We start from the raw sequence: 20,607 nt of genomic DNA on the forward strand, positions 1-20,607 counted from the left end.
GGTGGAAATGAGGACTGTAGGACTTCCCCCATCCTGGCTGGGCTGAAGCTTCCGAAGTGCTGAAAATTCTCAGTATTATGCACCAAGCACACAGAAGATGAGTAAAGAGAGAGGTAAGCAATCACCTTGCTACAATCACTGTTAACAAAAGCTTAGGGAGAGAGCTTTGGGCCCTTCGTCTTTTGTTACTAGTTGAAGACAACAATGAACAAGGATGAAAAAAGCTGCAGCTAGAAAGGCAGCTGCAGCACTACATGCTGAATATCTACAGAAACACAATCTCAATTTCATTTTGAAAGTTAAGGGGGAAAAAAATCCAACCACATTCGAATTCTCTGTAGGTCAAGAAAAAGTTTGGGTTTTGGTTTTGTTTGAAATTGCGTTTTTCCAGCAGGCATCCAACTTCAATAAATGCTCCTTTTCATGCAGAAAATAACTCAGCACATCCTCTCCTATGAAAATATTTTTGTCCTGGCAAACCAGGTTTCATTCCTAACCTCAGATGGTCTGACTACTTTGAGAACAATCAGCCACTTCTATTGATTAAACAAACATGGAAAGAGATTAATTCTCTTTAAAAAGAAGTTTTCTACAGCTTTCATTAATACAGAAAGAAGATGAAATAAAGAAGAGGGTCATTTTGTGCTACTTCCATTCTTTAGTTTTATTGAGTGTCAATTTAAATAATTAATACAAAGTTACTTCATTCTATGAAGATTAAGAGTCTTTACAGTATAAAATTCCCTGAGATACAATATGTAACTTAAAGGATCACATAATTCTCTATTGCATTTATACCATAATCAGAAAATACCATTATTTCTTCTTCTTATAGAAACCAGAAGAATATTATTTTCCTTTCTCTCCCTCCACCCCAATATTTTAAGGGATGGAATAAAACACTTTATCAAACATATTCAAAAAGTTTTTTCTACTTAAAATAGAAAATACATTTGCTTCATTTTTACAGATTGATTATATACATCACCTGCAATATCTTGTGGAGTCTGCTACCTCATCTACAATCCAATTTGCTCAAACTTTTTATTCACCATTGAACTTGGGCTCTACTAAGTGAATTACAAAAGCCAGGCCTTAGCTTGTAACAGGAACACTAACTGTTAGCGTGTGGAGCGGACGAGCCAAAACACTAACTAGATTTATAGAGATGCTGTATTACTGACTTCAGCAGCTGTAGGCCAGGGCTTAATTTCCTCCCTAATCTAAAGGGGAAAGTGTGCAACACTAACGTAAGAACTATGAAACTAGAAAAAGCTTGTTTTATCCCAAAGCAAGAGCTCTGCAATAATTATTACAAGACTGCAGTTTTCATTACGCAATTCTTGAATATACTCAATGCGTAACTTACAAATACAGCACAGCTGTGAACATCTTATTCAAACATGATGCTTTAATTATTGCATAGCTCTTTTCTGAACTTTACAAAACTCTAGTTCATAAAAGATTTCAACTGCTTTTCTTAGAGAGGCTGAGAAAAAAGTATCAGTTGTGATCTTTGGAAATTCTCATGCTCCTGTAGCCTGATTTTCTGCCTGTGGCATTACTAATGATTACAGGGAAGAACTGTGCCTGGCAACTTTCAGAAAATGCTAATAAATTTAAGACTTAAAAAAAAAGTGACTAGTTTCAGCAGATTGATAAAATGTAGTGCAATCTTCAATATTAGTTCACTTTTAAGATCAGGTTTTTGTATATATTTATGTGAACTGTGATAAAAACTGAACAGAAAAAAAAGGATAATTCAAAGGGAGACAGATTCTATCATCCTGACACTTCGCTATTACTGTTAATGCTATACTTAAATTTTTAGAATTATCAAAACCAATTTTCTGGAAGTAGTAACCACTAGTAGAGAAACAGATGAGTATGTTGTGAAGAACATGCTTTTGCTTTGAACAATCACTGAAGACCTGTTCAGGTGAAAACATAGCGTTAGGGACCATCCCTACCACACTCCTCATTGCGTTGACTGTCTTCTCTGCTTTGCCAATAAAACTTCTACAGCAACTCTGGCATGAACAACAGAAAGGGTCATGAAGTACTTTCGGCCATCCTTCCTTGCACAAAAGCAGAAGGGAATGAACATGGGAGACAGCAAAATCCAATCTGGTAAATCTGTGCAAATTATTAATGAATTTATTATCAGATTTTTTCAATAATCCTTGATTCCATGCTTACCTAATCATGGGGAACATCTAATTTAAAATAAATTACAGTAGGGTGCGAGGTCATAAATCTTAAAAGCACCTACCTGACATCCTTACTGCTCAAGTCAAATCTAATCCTTTTCTAACCTTAATATGACCGAAAGGGAATAAATACCGTAAATCTTTGGGGTAGTCACTGAGAGAAGCAAGTTTTATCTTAGGAACCCATTTATTGATTAAAAAGCTGAGCTGGAAAAAAACCCTCAAAACCAAAGGAAAAAAAACAGTAAAACTTTCCCTTTTCATATTCTTTCCTCACACAATCTGTATTTTATCAACAGTCTAGATCTTATTCTCTACAGTAATTTTCTTTTTGAAAGGTAGTGATTTGGGACTTGAGTTTTGGGGTTTTTTTTTTGTATTTATTATTTTACAAACAACAAAGCAGGATTCTGAGTAGTCTGTCACCCGGCAGAATTTTTAAAACCAATACAATCACTACACAAGAAGACTGTCTAAAGATACTAGAGAAATAAGTTAGCCTTTCTGTATACATATTCAATATAGTAATAGAAACCCTGCAGTTCTGAGCCTTTCCCTGCTTTTTCCTTAATGTCAGTAATTTTGCAGGGAAAAACATGCAGATTCTTGTAAACATTTTCTAATTCCTGAATAAAGGGAGGGTGGAAATATTCCAACTTTTTTCCTACAGCCTGCCTTTTCCTGTACTTAAAGTTCTCCACTTTCACACAGGATAAACGTGCCTGTGGTTTCGGTAGGCAGTGGAAGAAATACTCTAGATCATCTGAGCCATTTGTTCCACTCAGATCCAGTCCCCTCCACACACTTTTTCCTAAACTGATTTGGCTAAAAGCATTATTAGTTGGCTGCTGCCATTTTGAACATTGCTAAAAAGTGCTACTGTATCATTACATTCTTACGTTCAACAATTGCAGCTCAGAATTTGTCTGCAAATAGCTTTCACACGCATAATAATCACTGTTAAAAACATTCACTTTTGTCTTTGGAGTACAGAAAGCCAGCAATGATCACGTATCCCCCGTAAGCCGAAGAAAGTTTCATGGTCCAGGAAGCTGTCATAGCTGACAAAATTGGTTTCAGCTGTACAGCTGAAGATCTTGGCATCGGTTATTTATGTTGAGCTGTGCACAACTGTAAAGGTTTCAGATCCGTTTGACTTCTGGAAATTTAACTTTGCTCTTCAAGAATCATCTTGCCTGATGCTTCTTTGTACTTTCAAAATTTTGCACTTAAATAAAAATCTTCCTTTTGTAGGTTTTTCACAGCTTGTTTACCTGTACCTGTATGCTTCTCTCACTGATGACAGCCTTCTGCATGCTACCTTGGCTAACAATCTCTGTGACACCCATCCTTCCCCATGCCTTGACACAGTCCACCGCTGGCACAGGCTGGCTAGGCACACCTCACCTGCCAGGAACATCAGCTTTCAAACCAGCTGGCCAGATTTTGTACAGTCTTGATTTGATTCCCAGCTGCCCTTACGGCCTCGCAAACCTTGCAGAAATGCTCGTCCCAGAAAGAGGTGACGTGGACCTCATACTTCTTCCTCCAGGCAAAATACCTCCTGTAATTGGGTTTGTTTTTATCGAGGAATTTTAGGTAGGTGGCCAGCAGACGGGGGCTGGGGAAGTCGTCGACGTGGATGAAGGAGTCGGGGGGGATGAAGCGCTCGTAGTTAGCCCTGTGGGGTCCAAGAACGACGGGCACAGTGCTGGCGGCGAAGGCGTTTCTCCAGAGTTTCTCAGTGATGTAGTCGGTGTGCTGGGAGTTCTCGAAGGCCAGGTAGAACTTGTAGGCCGAGATGGTCTCCACCATGCTGCCCTCGGCCAGCGCCAGCCCACGCGCCCCGTACACGTCAATGGCGAGGTGCTCCTTCAGCTGGCGGTAGTAACGCACCCGGGCGTGCTCCTCGTTCCAGTTGCTGATGACCCAGGCCACCAGCCGTGTCTTGCGGGGCAGGACGAAGGGCCGGGGCACCGGCGGGGCGTAAAGGTACCCGTAGGGCACGAAGACGTCCGAGTCCCGCCGGTAGGACATGGTCCAGTTGAAGAGGCCGGCCAGTCCCCGCAGGCCGGGCGAGTGCGAGGGCGACTCGAAGTTCATCCACACCCAGAGCTGCCGCGGGGGCCGCGGCGGGGGCCCGCGGGGCAGCCCCTCGGCGCCGTGCAGCGCCAGATCGCGGTGGTGGAAGAGCACCGCCTGCGCCTCGCCGTAGCGGCTCCGGTCGGCGCTGAGGCGGCAGCCCGTGATGTTGTAGCGCCGCCGGCAGTCGGCCATGCGCCGCGGGCGGCCGAAGGGCTCCCACCACAGCAGCACGTTCACCTCGCCGCCGACGTGGCCCCGCGCCGCGGCCCGCGGGACCGCCGCCGGCTCCGGCAAGCAGGCGTAGAGGGCGAGGGCGGCGGCGGCGCCCAGCAGCCCGGCCGCCAGCGCCCACCGCCGGCCGCGCAGCCGCCGGCGCCACCGCCGCGGGCAGGCGAGCCGCCCCGCGGGGCAGCGGCGCGGGGTCGGCTCCATCCAGGCCGCCCGCTGCCGCCGCTCTGCCCTCGGCGGCCGCCGCGGGGCAGCCGCAGGGCCGGGTCCAGCCGGCGCATGCTGGGGCTGGGGCTGCGGCTGCTGCCGCCGCCGCCTCTCAGCCCCCACCCCCTGCCCCGGCGGCGGGGAGGTGCCGGTGCCTGTACCGCCGCCCCGCCCGGCCATCCCCCCACCCCCGTCTTCCCCGAGCGGCCAGCAGCCCCGCCGCCTCCCGCCCACCGCCGCGGCCCGCCTCTGGGTGCCGCCCTGCCCCGCCCGCGCTGGACCGCCGCCCGTCGCCCGCGGGGGAGAGCGGTCCTCAGGGGTCCGGCGGGGCTCCGGGGCCTCACCCCCTCCCCTGCGTGCGGCAGGTGCCGCGATGGCAGCCCTGGGGGCGCTGAGGGGACTGCGGGCCACCACGTGGGCAACGCCCTGCCCCAGGGCTCGCTGAGGTGGCCGCAGGCCACCATGTGGGCAATGGAAGCCTCGGGGTTACTGAGGTGGCCGCAGGCAGTGTGTGGGCAATGGCAGCTCTGGGGTCGCTGAGGTGGCCGCAGGCAGTGTGTGGGCAATGGCAGCTCTGGGGTCGCTGAGGTGGCCGCAGGCAGTGTGTGGGCAATGGCAGCTCTGGGGTCGCCGCAGGCAGTGTGTGGTCAATGGCAGCCCCGGGGTCGCTGAGGTGGCCACAGGCAGCATGTGGGCAATGGCAGCTCTGGGGTCGCTGAGGTGGCCACAGGCAGTGTGTGGTCAATGGCAGCCCCGGGGTCGCTGAGGTAGCCACAGGCAGCGTGTGGTCAATGGCAGCCCCGGGGTCGCTGAGGTGGCCGCGGGCAGCATGTCCACAAGGGCGGCTGGGTGCAGCTGCAGCCAGTGGTTGCCCTTGCTCCCAGCCTGCTCAGTTGCTCATCCCCAACTCAGGGCTGCAGAGGGAATTTGTGTCTCCGCACTCGGGAAGGACCCCCTGGCCAGAGCCCAGGCCCTAGCACACAAAAGAAGGGTCACGGGGATGGGTCGCACAGGGCTTTGGGGCATCCGCACCCTGTGAGCGGAGACAGGAGCATGGCTCAGAGGACCATGGGCAGAGGAGAGCCCTGCCATGCATGCCACAAAGGCCGACGCAGTCTCACGTCTCCCCGCCCTCTTGCCCAGGAGAAAGCAGGACGGCTCCACTTCTTCCCATGCGCCTTCTCACTTCCCATTTCTTCCCATCCATGCCTGAACTAGAATCAGAGGTTTTAAACCCTGGCAAAAGGTTTTCCCAGATCAGCTGAGCTATGGTTCACATGCTGTATTCCATGGCCTTGCAGGGAAGTACTTTGGAAGATGCAGAGGATTTTCTTTTAAAACAGTTGCAATTTAGAGAGTGACGTTGAGAGAAGGTTTGAATAAATCACTTAGCAAAAAAACCCAAAAGTGACAGCAGCCACAGTAGCTTTGAATTCCTGTCAAATTCAAATAGTTTCAAGCACCTCTAAAAGGATTAACAATTTGGAAAACTAAAAGAAAAGAAATTAAAATTTTAAAATCTCGCAGCTATTTAAAAATTACAAAACCTTATGGTTACCAGAAAATTACTTCTTCCAGCCCAGTTTCACAGAGCTGGTGTGAAAAAGTATATTGGATAGACTCAAAATATTTTTCACAAGTCATTTGCTTTAGTTAACTAAGAGATCATTGATTCAGTTCAGGGACTGTTTGTACAGAACTGGAGACTTTCCAGCTCAGACACTGCGTGTTTTCATATCCATCAGCTATAGATCCAAGGTCTCTCATACAGATCTACTGGAGGCAGCAGAGTTACAGCAGGCATAAATTCTCACCGATCATTTGGATTGCAGCATAGCTTTTACACACCACATAGGTCGAGGCCCTGTGACTTGTCTCTATATTAGTAAAAAAAGTGATTCAAACCTGTTTACCCCAAAACTAAGGAAGAGTTGTGTGTGAGGTTGGTGTTAGGTTAGTAACTAGGTTGTAACATATTAATTGTATATAAAAGTGCTTGCAGACTTCTGTTGTCCATGTTGTAAGAAATCATAAAATAGAGGAAACACCAACAGCTGTGGTTGTAGTCGATATCATACTGCCTCTGCTCTAACGTACAGCGTTGGTTGGCAGGAATCTCTGGAGGTCACAAACCCACCCTCACACTCGGAGGAGCACCACTGCCAGTACTAGCCAAGGTGCCCACCTAGGTGCTGGCTGGACTAGCTCCAAGGTGTTGAAAATATGCACGGACAGAGACTCCACACCACCTCTGGCTGCCAGGGCTGCGCCACCCTCTCAGTGCAGAATTTTTTCCTAATGTCCAACCCTGACCCTCCCGACCTGTAATTTGTGGCTGTTGTCCCTTGTTATATCCAAAGAGAGTCTGGCTCCATCATCTTCGTAATTTACCTTCAGGTAGTTGCTGGCTCCCATTATATCATCCCTTCACCTCCTTTCGCATGCCTGAACAAGGCCACCTTCTTCAACCTCTCCTCTTAGCTTGTGTGCTCTAGGGTCCCTCATCATCTTGGTAACCTTCCACTGGATCCCATTCTCAACATCCTTTTTGAACTGGGAGGCTGGAAACTGGAGACAGTATTCCAGGTGCTGCTTCACCAGTGGGGGGATAATTACTTTCCTGTCTGCTGGATGTACTTTTCATGTTGCTCAGCAGGTGACTTGCTTTATTTTGTAGGAGAGCTCACATTCAGCTTGATGTTCATGTACCCCAGCTCCTTTGCAGCATGGCTGTTTATCAGCCAGCCAGATCCCAACCTGTACCAGTGCATGGGATTTTTCTGCTCTACATGCAGAACTTGCTCTTTCTCCTTGCAGAACTTCCCAAGGTTTCTGTTGGCTCACTCCAAGTTCATCACGGCCTCTCTGCACTGAGGCTGTACGAGCCAAGATGTCAACGCTGCTTTCTATTTCAGTACTGTCTGCAAAATAGTGCAATAGCCAATAGTAGCAAAAAAAGTCTCCTGGTGCAATAAACATAGCATCTGTCTTGACAAATAACACTGGTTTCATTCACAAAATGGGAATCTGGGAAAACTATTTTGCCACAGTATAAAACTGTAAAGAAACGTAGACATACAATGCTAAGGGAGAGTCAAATCCTTAGGGCATGAGCTGTGCCTAGAATCAGTCCAGAGCCCATCCAACACAATGAACGCTACCTAAAATGAGCACAATCCCTAGTTTGCCTTAATTAAGGATTCAAGGTGGCCCAAAAGCTCTTCTGTTGGTAATTTTGTTTATTTAGACATTTTTGCAGATAATGTGAGAAATTTGGGAGTCAGTGGGAGAGCTCAGCTGACTTCTGTGGAATTCTGATTCACTCACAAAATCTGATTCTATCAGCTGCAGTGGTAGTTCTTATTTTCCTTCAGAAACTTAAATTTCAGTATTGATATATGACTTTGGTGGAGCCTTTGTTTAGTCAAGTTTTCACTTCCATTGCTTGAAGATTTGATGTTAAGCCATTCCAGTTCCAAAGCCTAGCCAACATTTACATGTTGCATGTAGTCCACTAGTTCAAAAGTCATTACAGAATTTATATCTAAAGCACAATGAAACCTCTTTTTAAGACATAATTTAGAATTTTTACAAATTACAGATCCCATTGTTTTGCTATTGCTATCTGTCTTCAAACCTCTCACAATGTGGGAGATAGCACAGAAATATGTTTTAGTTCGATATTCATCATAGTCACAACTGAAAGGAATGATAGGTATGCCTTCATCTCAGAGTCTCACAGCCTCCTAGAAATTCTGGTGTAGTAAACTGACAAGCAAGACCTGATGTGCTGCTCTAGAGGGATACAAGGAGTGACCTCACTGTCAGGACCAAGGTTAGAAGTCAGGTGTCCTCAGACTTCCATGGAGATGAGGAGTTTCTCCTTTTGAATGTCTCATTTATCTTATAGAGAAGAAATACCAGCCTGGCAGTAGCCCACATCAGCTCTAGTTTGCCTCATTTCTGATGTAAGACACAGGTGTCTGTGACACGATCACAATCAGCTACCCTGCACTGGTAGGGCTTTGTCAAGCAGTTTTGCTTACTGTGACTCAGGAAAAACTCCATACGTGCCACTGGGAAGTACAACATGATGAAGCATTGCAAGATGCCTGCAGACGTTCCAGAGGGAACACACCTGGTTTTGTCTGCTTTGGAGGTCAACCATCCCAGGAGATAGCTCCATAGACTGAGGACCACACAGACTCCTTGGCGCTGTATGCACATATTGGGGAACTGCGGTTTAACTGCTCTGTGAAAACCACAGTAAGCGCCACTGTTGCTGATAGCCAGGAATTTAAAATAAAATGCTGGCTGTTAGTAATGAAGCTGTTGCAAAATAAAAAACATTTTACTTATTTGAAGGTTAAATGTTCGCTGTTTCTAACAGCAGTAAATGTTTTCACCTAGAGCTTCCCAGCTGGCTTCCTCTTCTACTCTGACTCACTCTGTTTTGTCACACTTGAGAAGATTTTAAGCCTAGAAAAGTCTTTGAAGCTATTTGTCAACCGTCTTGCAAACACAGTTTAAAAGATACTTGGAAAATGTATTTTCAGCTGCAGCTATCAAGCCAGCCTCCTGTCACCCAGGGAAACCCTGTGGAGTTTTTCCTCCTAAGAAAATGTGATCAGCTACAAAGAGTAGCAGGCTGCTATCTGGTACCAAAATGACACTAAGAATGACTTTGAAATCTCTTCTTCATAAATAATCCCCATGGTTTCAATGCAAGTTTTTGCCAAGAAGGAACCTAAATTCTGTATGAGAGAGTGATAAAAGTTCTGTTGTGTATAAATTGCACGCTGTATTTTAGCATGAAGTTTAAAAGCCTGTAATTTTATTATTTAGTGCTTCATATTCAGGATTATGATCTTTATGTTTGGAAGTTTAGAATCCTGAAATATGACCAGAGAGAAAAAATTCAGCTGAAACTTGATGCCTGGCTCATTGGATGAACAGCTTCTGGAGAGACAAGCCCACGTTATTGCACATGCAGCAAATGTGGTGTTAAAATATTCCGCCTGGCAACAGTTCCACTTGTGACTGTGAGTAGCATTGGATTAAAACTGTGTGAAATTGGCATTTCCAGGTCAAGGCACAGGCATGAACAAATGTGCTGTGCACACTGTGGATGGAGGATCCTGTCCCAGAACGCTCTTTGACCTCCCTTTGCAGCACACATCTTTGTTGTTCACCATTGTGCACCAAAGAAACTCAGAGCAGAAAACTTTCCTACCAAAACCACATATGTGTACCAGCAAGTCTGAATTTGGCTCTGTGGATATTTGTTAGCTGTTATGATGGATTTCAAGCTTCCTTGGTTTTTGGAGCACTGGACCGCATGTTACACAGCAACAGTGGCAGGGGCCGTGATGTGCAACCAGCTCTGATGCTCTCATTTTACCCCGTGAGCATCCCCCAGGCCGGAGGGCAAGGGTTTGTGGTAGGGCTTTTCTTCAAACACCTTTAAACCTCAAGCATCGACGCAATGTTTCAGTCCAGGAGATAAGACTAGCTCTAGTCTGAGGTAAATTTCCTGAACCACGTACAGCCTAGTTATGGGGTTCTCAACACCAACTGCATTAATAACTTGACCTACTCCTGTTGTGCTTCATTGCTTGATAATGTAGACGTAGCCTTTGAAAGATGTCAGTGTTTGAACACTGTTATTAATACATGAAAGCAATGATAACATTTGTCTTTCAAAACAGCAGTGTTTAGTTTGGAAATGAAATAATATTAAAAATACTAAGAGAAAAGGGTGGCTGAACAGTTAGACAGTAAAAAATCAATATGTTAAAATGTAAGCACAGTTAATTTAAATAACCCCAGAGCCCATTTAATAAAATATTGTAAATATATTATATAGTAATATTAATACCATTACTATAATATTATGCAGTGTTATTATATTTTAAAAAATTACTTAGTTTTATTCAAATGAAGGATGAGACATAAAAAGGTCATGAACATTAATATATTGGTCTAGCTAAGAATTACCCAAGCCTTGTAACTGAAATAAAATATTCAGCAGAAAGGATCTAAAAGACGTTTCTCCACCTTACAACTTGCACAAAAAGGAAGAGGGAGCAAAGGCACAAATGAGAATCACAAATCTGCCTTTGTTGCAGCAAATCTAAGCTAGTACAGGAATCCAGGATAGACCCAGAAAGTCTTTTCATTTGGAAAATTTTAAAACAAGATTATAAAAAAAAATTGCTAAGAATGAGAAAGCAGGGAGAGGGGGAGTAGAATAAAAATGAAGTAAGGTGCAGAAGTCAGATGCAACAAGCTTAATCAAAGCCTCTATCTGAAAACCCAGTGTTTTTCAACCATTATTGTGGTTCATGACCAAATTTGCATCTAAAAAGTGAGAAAAATGCGTTGAAAAGCTGCTACTCCTCTAGTGCCTCAGGTGCAATTTTCAGCGTCAAAAGCGTTCACTTGAGCCAGCTAAGGGGGGTGGGGTTCCCCTTCTCACTGATATAAAAAGAAACTTCTGGTGTCATAGAAGAGTTCCAGACACTGAAAAAACAAATATCTAATTTCATTCACTGATAACTGTAAAAGAAGCAAAGGAAAACAAGGTCTAGCTTCACAGAGTTGTCACTGAGACTTTTCCTTTTTAACAATATTCAGTGTGGTTTAGATGATTCCTTAGGACCCGGAGCCCCAGAAACAAATCCCATCTCTACGCCTCAGGAAAGATGTGAATTATCAGCCTGAGTTAGCACTGGGAATAAAGAACTCTTCGACTCTGATTTTAATCAGAGTTAATTTTTTTTCACTGCACAATACAATACCCACCTTTAAAAAGACCAGAACACTTGTTTATCCCACAAACGTGCTGTCTGGGAAGAATTCTGGCAATGAAAACTGTAGGATAAGTGCTAAGCATTATTAATTTGGAAAAGAATGTGCTACAATTATTCTAGAAATCTGGCAAAGACTGATCATCAAGTTAGATTGTTAAGCATGAACACAGGAAATACCATGCCTACCAGCCTGGTCCACCATCTCGTCACTTGATTGTGGATTGTCATCTCCCTCCCATCACTCCTACTTACAGTTCTCCTCCCTGGGTTGGCCAGGCAAATGATCACAACTATGCATTTCTTGTGCTATCACAGCACTTAGGAAACAATCATGGATCATTCTAGATACGCTACAAACATAGCTTTTGTCCCACTTGTTCAGGTGAACCTCATCTCTTCCTAACAGTTCTTAGTCCTCAAGAAGAGACACCCCACAGTCATTAAAGCCAGCTCCCCATTTTCAGCACAGCTGTACAAACAACAGTTGGCCTACAGGATCCATCGATTCCTCCAGCCCTACCCCCTCACCAGTAGGACTGAGGAGAAACCACCTGGGCACCTCTGTCTGTGATTCACCCTACAGCAATGTAGTCATGCTTGATATGCTCCACATCTTCCCTAGAAGCATCATTGGTGACCGCATGGAAGAGCGGGAGGGAGTAAAAGTCTGCAGCCCAGACAAGACTCAGCACGCTTTCCACATCATCCCAGATCTCAGCCCCCAACAAACCTCCCCAGATGGCGCATTGGGGCAGCAACTGGGAGTTTCCATCTCCAGCAGCAGGGAGTCCCCAACAACTGTCACTCCTCACTTCCTCCTGCAAGGCTCAGGCACTTTGCTGGAGAGAGCTTCCAGCCTCTCACCTGCTACCAGAGCACTGAGGCTCTTCTATAGCTGGAAATGCCACTCCTGCCTCTAGTACTTCCTCCAGTCATCCACGACCTTTCGAAGTTATCTTTTGTTCTGGTTTTATACAGTACCTAGAAGGATCCATGTTTGTTTCCTAAGTGGTGTGATAATACAAAGCAAACTAATGATCATTCGATATTACCTCACCATACCAATAGTTAAGAGTGAGAGTTAAGTGACTGGTTATTTCAGGTTCCATGCTGCCTCTGTGGTCCTTTGACACTATGATAACTCTTACATATATAGAGACTATATATGAGAGGCTTATTATGTTAAACTTTTATTAAATCAGGCTAGACATTGAATCACAAACTCTTGGCTTCTGAACTGCTCTGTTTAATGAATGGACTCAGCCTAAGCCATTTTAAGGCATCTCTTCAATCACATTACAATCTTCTGCTGGAACTTAGGATCACTTTGCAACAGAGAAGCCTACGAAAACATCAGGTTTCACAGCAGCACATTTTTGTCTGCAACAACATTTTGTAATCTTTGGATTGTGACATTTTCATCACTGGCTGAAATATGGATCAGATTTGACTACTACAACATCAGATTAAAAGGCAGCACGAGGATATGAATAAAACAATAACAAAGATAAAATAGCTCCCCCCATCCAAGCAGAAATTTCTTTAAAATCTTAGAAATACAGATCTACATTTCCAAAGGCAGCTAGCTAGTCATTCTGATGTTTGATTCAACGCATCAAAACAGGCTCAGGTCTTCACAGCACTAAAGTTCAGCAATCTGTAAAAAAACCAAGATGCTCTCTAAGGATGGATGAGACACCACATAGCGAGCTCCCAAACCAATACTCGCTTTTAGGGAAAGGCAGTAAAAAGGAGAAGCAAAATTAAATGCAGTAACTACAGTAAATTCGGCAACAATGATGTATTTTTCTTTTTCTCTATTTATTTCTCCTACATCTTTTCACTTCACTTCTTACAGTTTCTACCTCTGCATTACTGCTGAAATGTATTCTCCCCTCCCCAGTTACTTTCAGGAATTCCCAACGTTCTCTTCTATGTCTCCTCTTTAGTCCCCTTTTCTGTCCTTCCTCCTTTTGCTGGTGCCTTTCCTTCTGGCACCGAACACAGCAGGCTTATCTTTCTAGAAACCCCTCTTCTTTTTATCCATTTCCATAGCCTGTACCTACTCCATTTCTTCCCCAGATCCTTACACAGAGGAGGGTACGTGAACAGAACTGGTTTGGTGAGTATTGGAGCTGAAGCCAGATTGCTTCCAGTTTTTCTCCTGTCCAGTATCTTTCCTGCCTATGATACCTGCCTATTCCGCTGCAAAACAGGCAGCACAGCTAGTGAGGAGACCACCACTTGTCTCTAGCAGCAGTCTCTGGGAATGAAGATACATCTAAATTCTCATAGGAAAACCAACAGATCCCATAAATTTCAGCACCTAAATCAATTTGAATAAACTGCTTTTTTTAAAAGCTGTTCTTTCTTCACAGATCTTAACAGGAAACGGAGGAGATCAGGATCTTTGAAAACTCTGCGTGCCTTCACTAGAAGTCTCAGGTACATGAGTTTTAAAATTATGTCAACATCTCAAAACTCTGAGACAGTCTTTGGTTCTATTTTCTATGGTGTGCCTAAATTTTCTTGGTTTAAGTACATACCAGAAGTGACTATGATTAATAACTGGCATAGATTAGCCCTGCTCTGTAACCAAAATATTCCTACAAATAGTAACTCTAGAGTAAAGGCAGCGTGGCAGAAGGCTGTACTGGTTAAATGCTTCTTATACTAGCAATAACTTAATTCATGCTGCTGTTGTAACTAAGATGCCACATCTCCAGAGCTCACATGAGTAAGAGGAAGCAGGAGGTGCTAGTCATGCAGCTAGCTGTATTTTTAAACCACTAGCCCCTGAGATGTGGGAAGGAGCTTCATTTAATGGCAAAATATACTGAGTTCATATATTCTGCAAGCTCATGGCACTAACAATATTCCTCTTACAACTTTGTTTCCTTTGGTTTGGAAGCTTTCAACTTCTACCACAAAGTTAATACATTTCACTGAAAGAGAGAAGGTGGGCACACGAAGGGATTTCAGCATGATCTTCTAAGCTCATAAGGAATAGGTCTGCTCCACAAACTAAAGAAATACATGCCCCAGAACACCAGCTGACCACTGCAGGCAAATACTAAAATGCCTGAAGTGATACCTAGATTGATCTCTTTTCAGAAGGTGTGTTGGAGGAGGGCTTTTCCAAATGTTTGAACTTGTACAGGTTGGATGTTAAGAAAGGCAAGTAAGGTTCATTACATATACAAAACCAACACCACCTATCAGTAGCAAAACAGTGAATATTCCACACATTTACAAAAGGGTTCAGAATGAGATAATGTGACTCAACATAGCAGTCCTAAACAGGTTTCTTATGCAAAGATTTCAAGTCTGTTGGCTACTCTCTAAAGGAAGAGGTGGGTTAGCTCTGCAGAAAGATGCCCGGAGATTATTACTGTAAGACCATATAGGTAATCTGCAGTCCTGTGAGATGTCTATGAGCTATAAAATAATATTACCCCACAATTTTAAAATGAGGTGTTAATAGTGAAAGTTTCGTATTATTGACTCTTACTTTTCATTCTTGCATGCCTTGAGTAGAATTGGGGCTGTAAAAGTAAACTGTTTCTGTTCTGTGACACTGGTTTCAGGCTTCCAATGTAGAAACTCTTTTCCACACTCCAAATTCCTTCCAGAGCCACTGTTAACAATTTGTCAGAATAATACTGTTATAACTGATTCCTTCAACTTCTTCTAGAATTAATGTAACATTTAAAAGACAGTCCCTTTGGTCTATACAGTAATCAGCAGTTAAACAGAACACTATAATCTTCCTCCATAGTTAATGAAAAAGACTGATATCTTCAGAGAGAAAATTCAGGTTGCTGAAGGTATACGACACTACTGTCTGTAAAACAGCGTAGGACTACTAGGGTCCTCACTGAAGCTGATCTATAATGTATAAGAAACAGCAGTAATACCATCAATGCATCCAGAGTGATTTATTGGTCATACTGGGATACCAAATGCCCTCACACAAAGGTAGCACAACATCAAACTCTACTCCCCCTGCCCCCCCCCCAAAAAAAAAAAAAACAACCCACAAACCAAACAACAAACCCAAACCCAAACCCCTCAAAAAAAAACCTCCAAAAACCAATACCACCAAAGCAAAACAAAAAAGCTAATTTATTTTCTGGAAAGGTTACAATTTACTAACCACCAAATTTATGTAAAACAATTAACTTGCTAATAATCGAAACTGTGTAAAGCAGCAACTATCCAAACTGACACCTGTTCCTTATCAGAGCCCAGGCCACTTGGGGAGCATCTCTAATTGTCCAGATATATACAGATGAAAAAGGCACTAGGTACATGCTGAATAATCTGTGCACCAGCACCTATTTGACCTTCTTACACATAGCATTGTTACGCTATGCATATAACATTATGCTATACACACCGTTTATATACTGAGCTTGTTATACATCAATATTGTATGTTCCCGTAATGAATATTTTTGTAGTGTTTCTATATTATCTTTAGTAGTTTAAGCCTTTGTAACATTCATTTCATTGGGGACTCCCCAGAAATCATGAGAACATATATGGTAGCATCCAGTTACACGATCAGACTGAAATATTCCAGACAATTTTGATCCACTGGCAGTTGGATGCAGTGAAATATAGTTGTGTTCAGCTCCTAGTAACATTAGGCACGTGAGCAGATTGGGCAGAACCCATGTTAACATCTGCAGTTCAGCTACTTGTCCAGAACCCCTTTACAGCCAACGGGAAGAGAACAGGCACTTCTAGAGCAGAACACAGGCAACAGTAGGTATCTGGGGAAAGTCAGAAGAATTGCAGTTTTCCAAGTGCCCTTTTCTCTCCATTTACTATGACCAGAGCCTCAGCAACAACCTGCATTAATTTGCAGGTGTGTGCTGTAACTGCTTAAGGAGCCTAATCATAGTACTGGTGTTTGCAGGTTCAAATAGTCTTAACATCTGACAGGAGAATGAGTACATCTCCTCACTTATGTACATTTTTGTCTGTGAATCCAACTGCTTTAAATTAACTTCAAGTGAGTTTAGACTTGGGTCTCAGTCCTACGTAAGAGAAACCAGACTTTTTTCAAAATTTTCCGAATTTGGCAATGAAGGCAAAAATGCCCGTATTACGTTTGTGGAGGATGTAATAATTAGGAGATATAGTGGTGGGCTTATTCCAGCAAAATGCAGCTTGATACAACCAAGGAATAGATTTACTCTGCGGAAGAGAACGTGGGGCTACACTGTATTGTGGAGCAAAAGCATCATGGATTTAAGAGTAACAGTTGACAAACAATTCAAGGTCCTAGTGCTAATGTTAGCTCTAAAATAAGTAGATTATTCTCTTTACAGGTTACTAGTGACACAAACACTGAAACACCACGATCAGATTTGATATTCACATTTTAAAAGAGGAGGCAAAACAATTGGTGAGAGTCCATAAAGAGCCCAAACCAAATATATGTGTACATACCTTCTCTGGAAGAAAGTCCTGGATACTAATAAAGCCACTATTATATATCCAAGAAAAGCAAGGAGCTGAATAATGCAAATCCAAATTATTAATCAGGATTTTTTTTTAATACACCACCCACGAGAACGAACTAATGAGGGAAGCTGTGGAATAACCAGCTTTACTCAGTGGACTCTACAGAGAGGTACCTAATAAAGTATAATGGCTTAGCTGATTAAAGGCAGTAAGACCCTGTATTCAGTCAGATAAGATGACCTACCCTTAAACATTACAAACTTCTAAAAATTAATTTTATACAATTAGATTAATAGATCTTATGGCTGCAGGAGACCACCAGCGTAAGTTTTGTCTTATCTGGGTCACGTGGCTTCAGGCTCATTCCTGCACCAAGACCAGCAAATGAGCTTGGACTAGGGCTAACAGTTGAAGTACAAAATATTTAAAGTGTGTATTAAAAATGGTGAATCTAAGTGATCTTTGTTAAATTGCTCCAGCACTAAGTTCTCTTCTTGTTAAAAACACCAAATCATTTCCACTCTGATCTTACCTCATTTTTACCGCCAGTTCTCAGAACTGTTAACAGTTTAGCTAGACGGAACACCTTTTTCCCTCTTAAGACTTCCATTTCTTCCTTGGCCTACTGTAATCAAGTCCCTCCCAAACCTTTAAGCTGCATAAACAGACTGATTTTCTAATTGCTTTCACTGTTTTCTTGTTCTTTGTTTACCTTTATCACTCCTACCTCAACTATTTATTTTCAACGCCAACTTTAGCTCTGAACAGCAGAAGGGGACAAAGTATTCTAATAACCACAGCACTTATTTCAAAGAAAAAAGGTAACAAAACCTCCCTTCTGCTTGGCATTTGTTTCTGTTTTATTAAATGGAGAGAGATCATATGGAATTATCCACATTCTCTATGGTCCTATAATTTCAGACTTTAAAAAAAAAAAAAGTAGTAATAAAGACTATATGCAATTCTTCTGTTTCTAAATGTTCCCCAGACTATTAAATAAATGTTCTGGACTGTGTTTTTAAAACAATACTTTTGCCACAGTTCCTCAAAACAATTTATATTTCACTTGCCCTGACAAACACTTGCCATTTGCTGATAAGGAGGATTACCTGCAGCTGGGTGTTTAACATAGCATGCTTCCTTCCCAAAATAAAGCTCTTCTTCAAGTATTTCTTTAACTCTCCTAGATGGCTCAACATGCACAGATTTCTTCCCTGTTAGTAAAACATATTACAGAAGAACCAGTTATTTCAAATCCCCTGAATGCTAGTGTGCTTTGCCGAACGTAACGTCATTTTATGCTGCTCTACTTCGGTCTTTCACACACTTGACGCCAAACCATTTACAACTACCCATCACGCCGAGCCCCGGCGACTCCCGGCCGCGGCGGGTAAGTCCCAGAGCGGTGCTGGCGGCCCGCAGCGCGGCGGGCGGCTCTCGGCTCTCCGCGCAGGAGCCAAGGCCACCCCAGGGCACTGCGGACGGGGCCGCTGGTCAAACCGTGCCACCAGCCCAAGGCAGGGCCCCGCATGCAGGAGGTCTCCAAGGAGGTGCCCTCGCTGAAGGAGCCAAGGAGGGACCAGGGCATCTCATGGCAGCAGGGGAGTCCCTGCCGGACAGGGACTGCCCGCACCCCTGCCGCGGCGGGGTGCACGGCGCCGGGGGAGGCGAAGGGCCACCGAGTGAGGTGGCCGCAGGGGCCGGCGGGGAAGGCTCGACTCCCCCGAGGGGACACGCCAGGGGGGGAGGCCGGAGGGTGAGGCGGGTCCCGCCGCCGGGCTTACAGGGCTGCCCGCCTACCGCCGCCTCGCCGCGGACATCGCTGCCCGCCTCCTCGGCTGCGGCCGCCGCCGGTTGCGCTCCGCTCGCCGCCCTCATGACCGCCGCCGCCGCGCCGAGGCAGGTAGGGGCCGGTTGCCACAGGAGCGAGGGCGGGCCGGGGCGCGCCGGCTCCGGCCAGCGGGAGGGAGAGCGGCGGGCGCGGCGCCTCGGCGGGGCGGGGCGGGGCGGGGCAGAACAGTGCCGCGCCGCCCTCCCCGCCCTCCGCCATGTTGGGGCCGCTTGAGGGTCGCCGCTCTTCACCTACCGCAGGCCTAGACCGAGGAGGGCAGGCTGGGTACGGCATTTCTAGTCACAGCTGGGGCGTTTTACCACTTCCAGAGGCCAGGGTTAACACCAGGGGCCCTCCCAGGCAGGGTGGGAGCAGCCACCATCCCTAGGGACAGCAGGTGCGGCCACCTCCTGCCCGCTTGGGGCATGGGGTGGGTGACAGCTCTAGATGACATTAACAGCTCTTCGTTTCTGTCAGGCAGCGTTACTGCGCTCGGAAGCAGGCACGCACATCATGAACATAAAGTGTCACCCCTTAAGGCAGCGCCTGCCTTACGAAAGGATGCCTTGTCATCCTCACTGGGGGCCGTGGCAGACTGATGGAAATAAAGAGAACAACCCAGTTTAACTGGATGGATGATGTAGCGTGGTGATTCACGACACGGACTGTGTATCCATGCTCAAGCAAAGCCAAAGGCTGTTTATTCACAAAGAGCAGCCTTAATATAGTCTGCCTCCTGAGCTAGTACTTTTTCCTTCTCTCTGCCTCTGAATGTGTTTTATCACGCTAGCTCCACATATGGTATAAACATAGGTAAGCGTGCTTTCCTGCTTCGGTGCTCCAGCTGTGTCCCTGACCTTCTGTCCCAGATATCAAGGCCTTAGTTCTGTGTTTTTGTGTGGGTTGTTTTTCTGTCCCATGGCTTGCATCCAATAAGGGCGATGAGATCACGGGAGGCCACATTCACTTACTCCACAATGTAGACCTACTAATACTCAAAAGTACTAGCTTGGTTTTAATAATGCTCTTCATAAAATGAGGCATCTTGAGATGCTGTTTACAGGACTGAAGTAGACTTGACTGTCCTTGGTTTGCCACTGTTGAAAGTTTTGAGAAAGAAGAGCAGCTGGCAATTACAGTAGTCAACGGATAATGCTGCCGGCAGGTGGATGGGGAAGCTGTCCCGCTCGCCTGGCCAGCAGCTTTGCCCTGCGGTAGCTTCCTTGAAATCAACACTTTGCATACAATAGTGAGGTTTTCTAAGATACAGGCCAAGTCTAGTTATACAAGTGCATGATGTAATGCATTTCTGTATTTTTCCTTGAATCATTTCAAGGTGTATTCATCTTCCACAGATGACCTGAAACCAAACTTCCAAAATAACACGCATCAAAAATCATCTGGTACCATGCATAGTTCAGAGGAAATCCTGTATTTTTTAACAAGTGCTGAACAGGGCTTCTAGAAAGGCAGGTCACAGAGGTGCCCTCCACAGATGCTTCATCAGAGCACCACATGTGGGCCAACATACCCCAACCCTGCTGCTTCACCTCTGTTAGTGGTGTCTTTAAGGAGCTTGGGGTCACTCAGTAAGGCATCTGCACAGGACAACAGTGTGTTTTGTTACAGCTCTCATACTGAGTGACAGTACCTCAGGTTTTATATTCAATTTTCAGTTCAATTCAGTTAACACAGAGAAGCCAGTTTCTCCACTGCTAAATTATGGATGGCAAAATTGAAGCTCAAAATCATGCAGTGTG

At 44.7% G+C, this 20,607-nt stretch overlaps 2 protein-coding genes across 2 annotated transcripts; both read right to left on the reverse strand.

Annotated features, from left to right (window-relative positions):
• Positions 1-649: 649 nt before the first annotated feature.
• Positions 650-4,834, reverse strand: FUT4 (fucosyltransferase 4). The gene has a single exon (XM_064441350.1). It carries the CDS (start codon positions 4,725-4,727, stop codon positions 3,630-3,632), a length of 1,098 nt encoding a protein of 365 aa, XP_064297420.1. The 5' UTR covers positions 4,728-4,834; the 3' UTR covers positions 650-3,629.
• Positions 4,835-12,716: 7,882 nt separating this feature from the next.
• On the reverse strand, positions 12,717-19,018 carry C1H11orf97 (chromosome 1 C11orf97 homolog). Its single transcript, XM_009508448.2, has 4 exons — positions 18,801-19,018; positions 18,126-18,230; positions 15,054-15,179; positions 12,717-13,199 (listed from the first exon to the last, which is right to left on the reverse strand). The coding sequence occupies exons 1-4, from the start codon at positions 18,892-18,894 to the stop codon at positions 13,192-13,194; spliced, it is 333 nt and encodes a 110-aa protein (XP_009506743.2). The 5' UTR covers positions 18,895-19,018; the 3' UTR covers positions 12,717-13,191.
• Positions 19,019-20,607: the final 1,589 nt, after the last annotated feature.

Source organism: Phalacrocorax carbo, chromosome 1 (genome assembly GCF_963921805.1).
Source record: "Phalacrocorax carbo chromosome 1, bPhaCar2.1, whole genome shotgun sequence".
NCBI lineage: Eukaryota > Metazoa > Chordata > Aves > Suliformes > Phalacrocoracidae > Phalacrocorax > Phalacrocorax carbo.

Excerpts from the sequence above, each read along its gene's own strand:
- FUT4 (XM_064441350.1), bottom strand. The coding sequence starts at position 4,727 with ATGGAGCCGACCCCGCGCCGCTGCCCCGCGGGGCGGCTCGCCTGCCCG.
- C1H11orf97 (XM_009508448.2), bottom strand. The coding sequence starts at position 18,894 with ATGAGGGCGGCGAGCGGAGCGCAACCGGCGGCGGCCGCAGCCGAGGAG. Across the intron at positions 18,231-18,800 it reads GGCGGTAGGCGGGCAGCCCT|GGAAGAAATCTGTGCATGTT; the intron begins GTAAGCCCGGCG and ends TTTTACTAACAG. Across the intron at positions 15,180-18,125 it reads TGTTAAACACCCAGCTGCAG|TGGCTCTGGAAGGAATTTGG; the intron begins GTAATCCTCCTT and ends AATTGTTAACAG.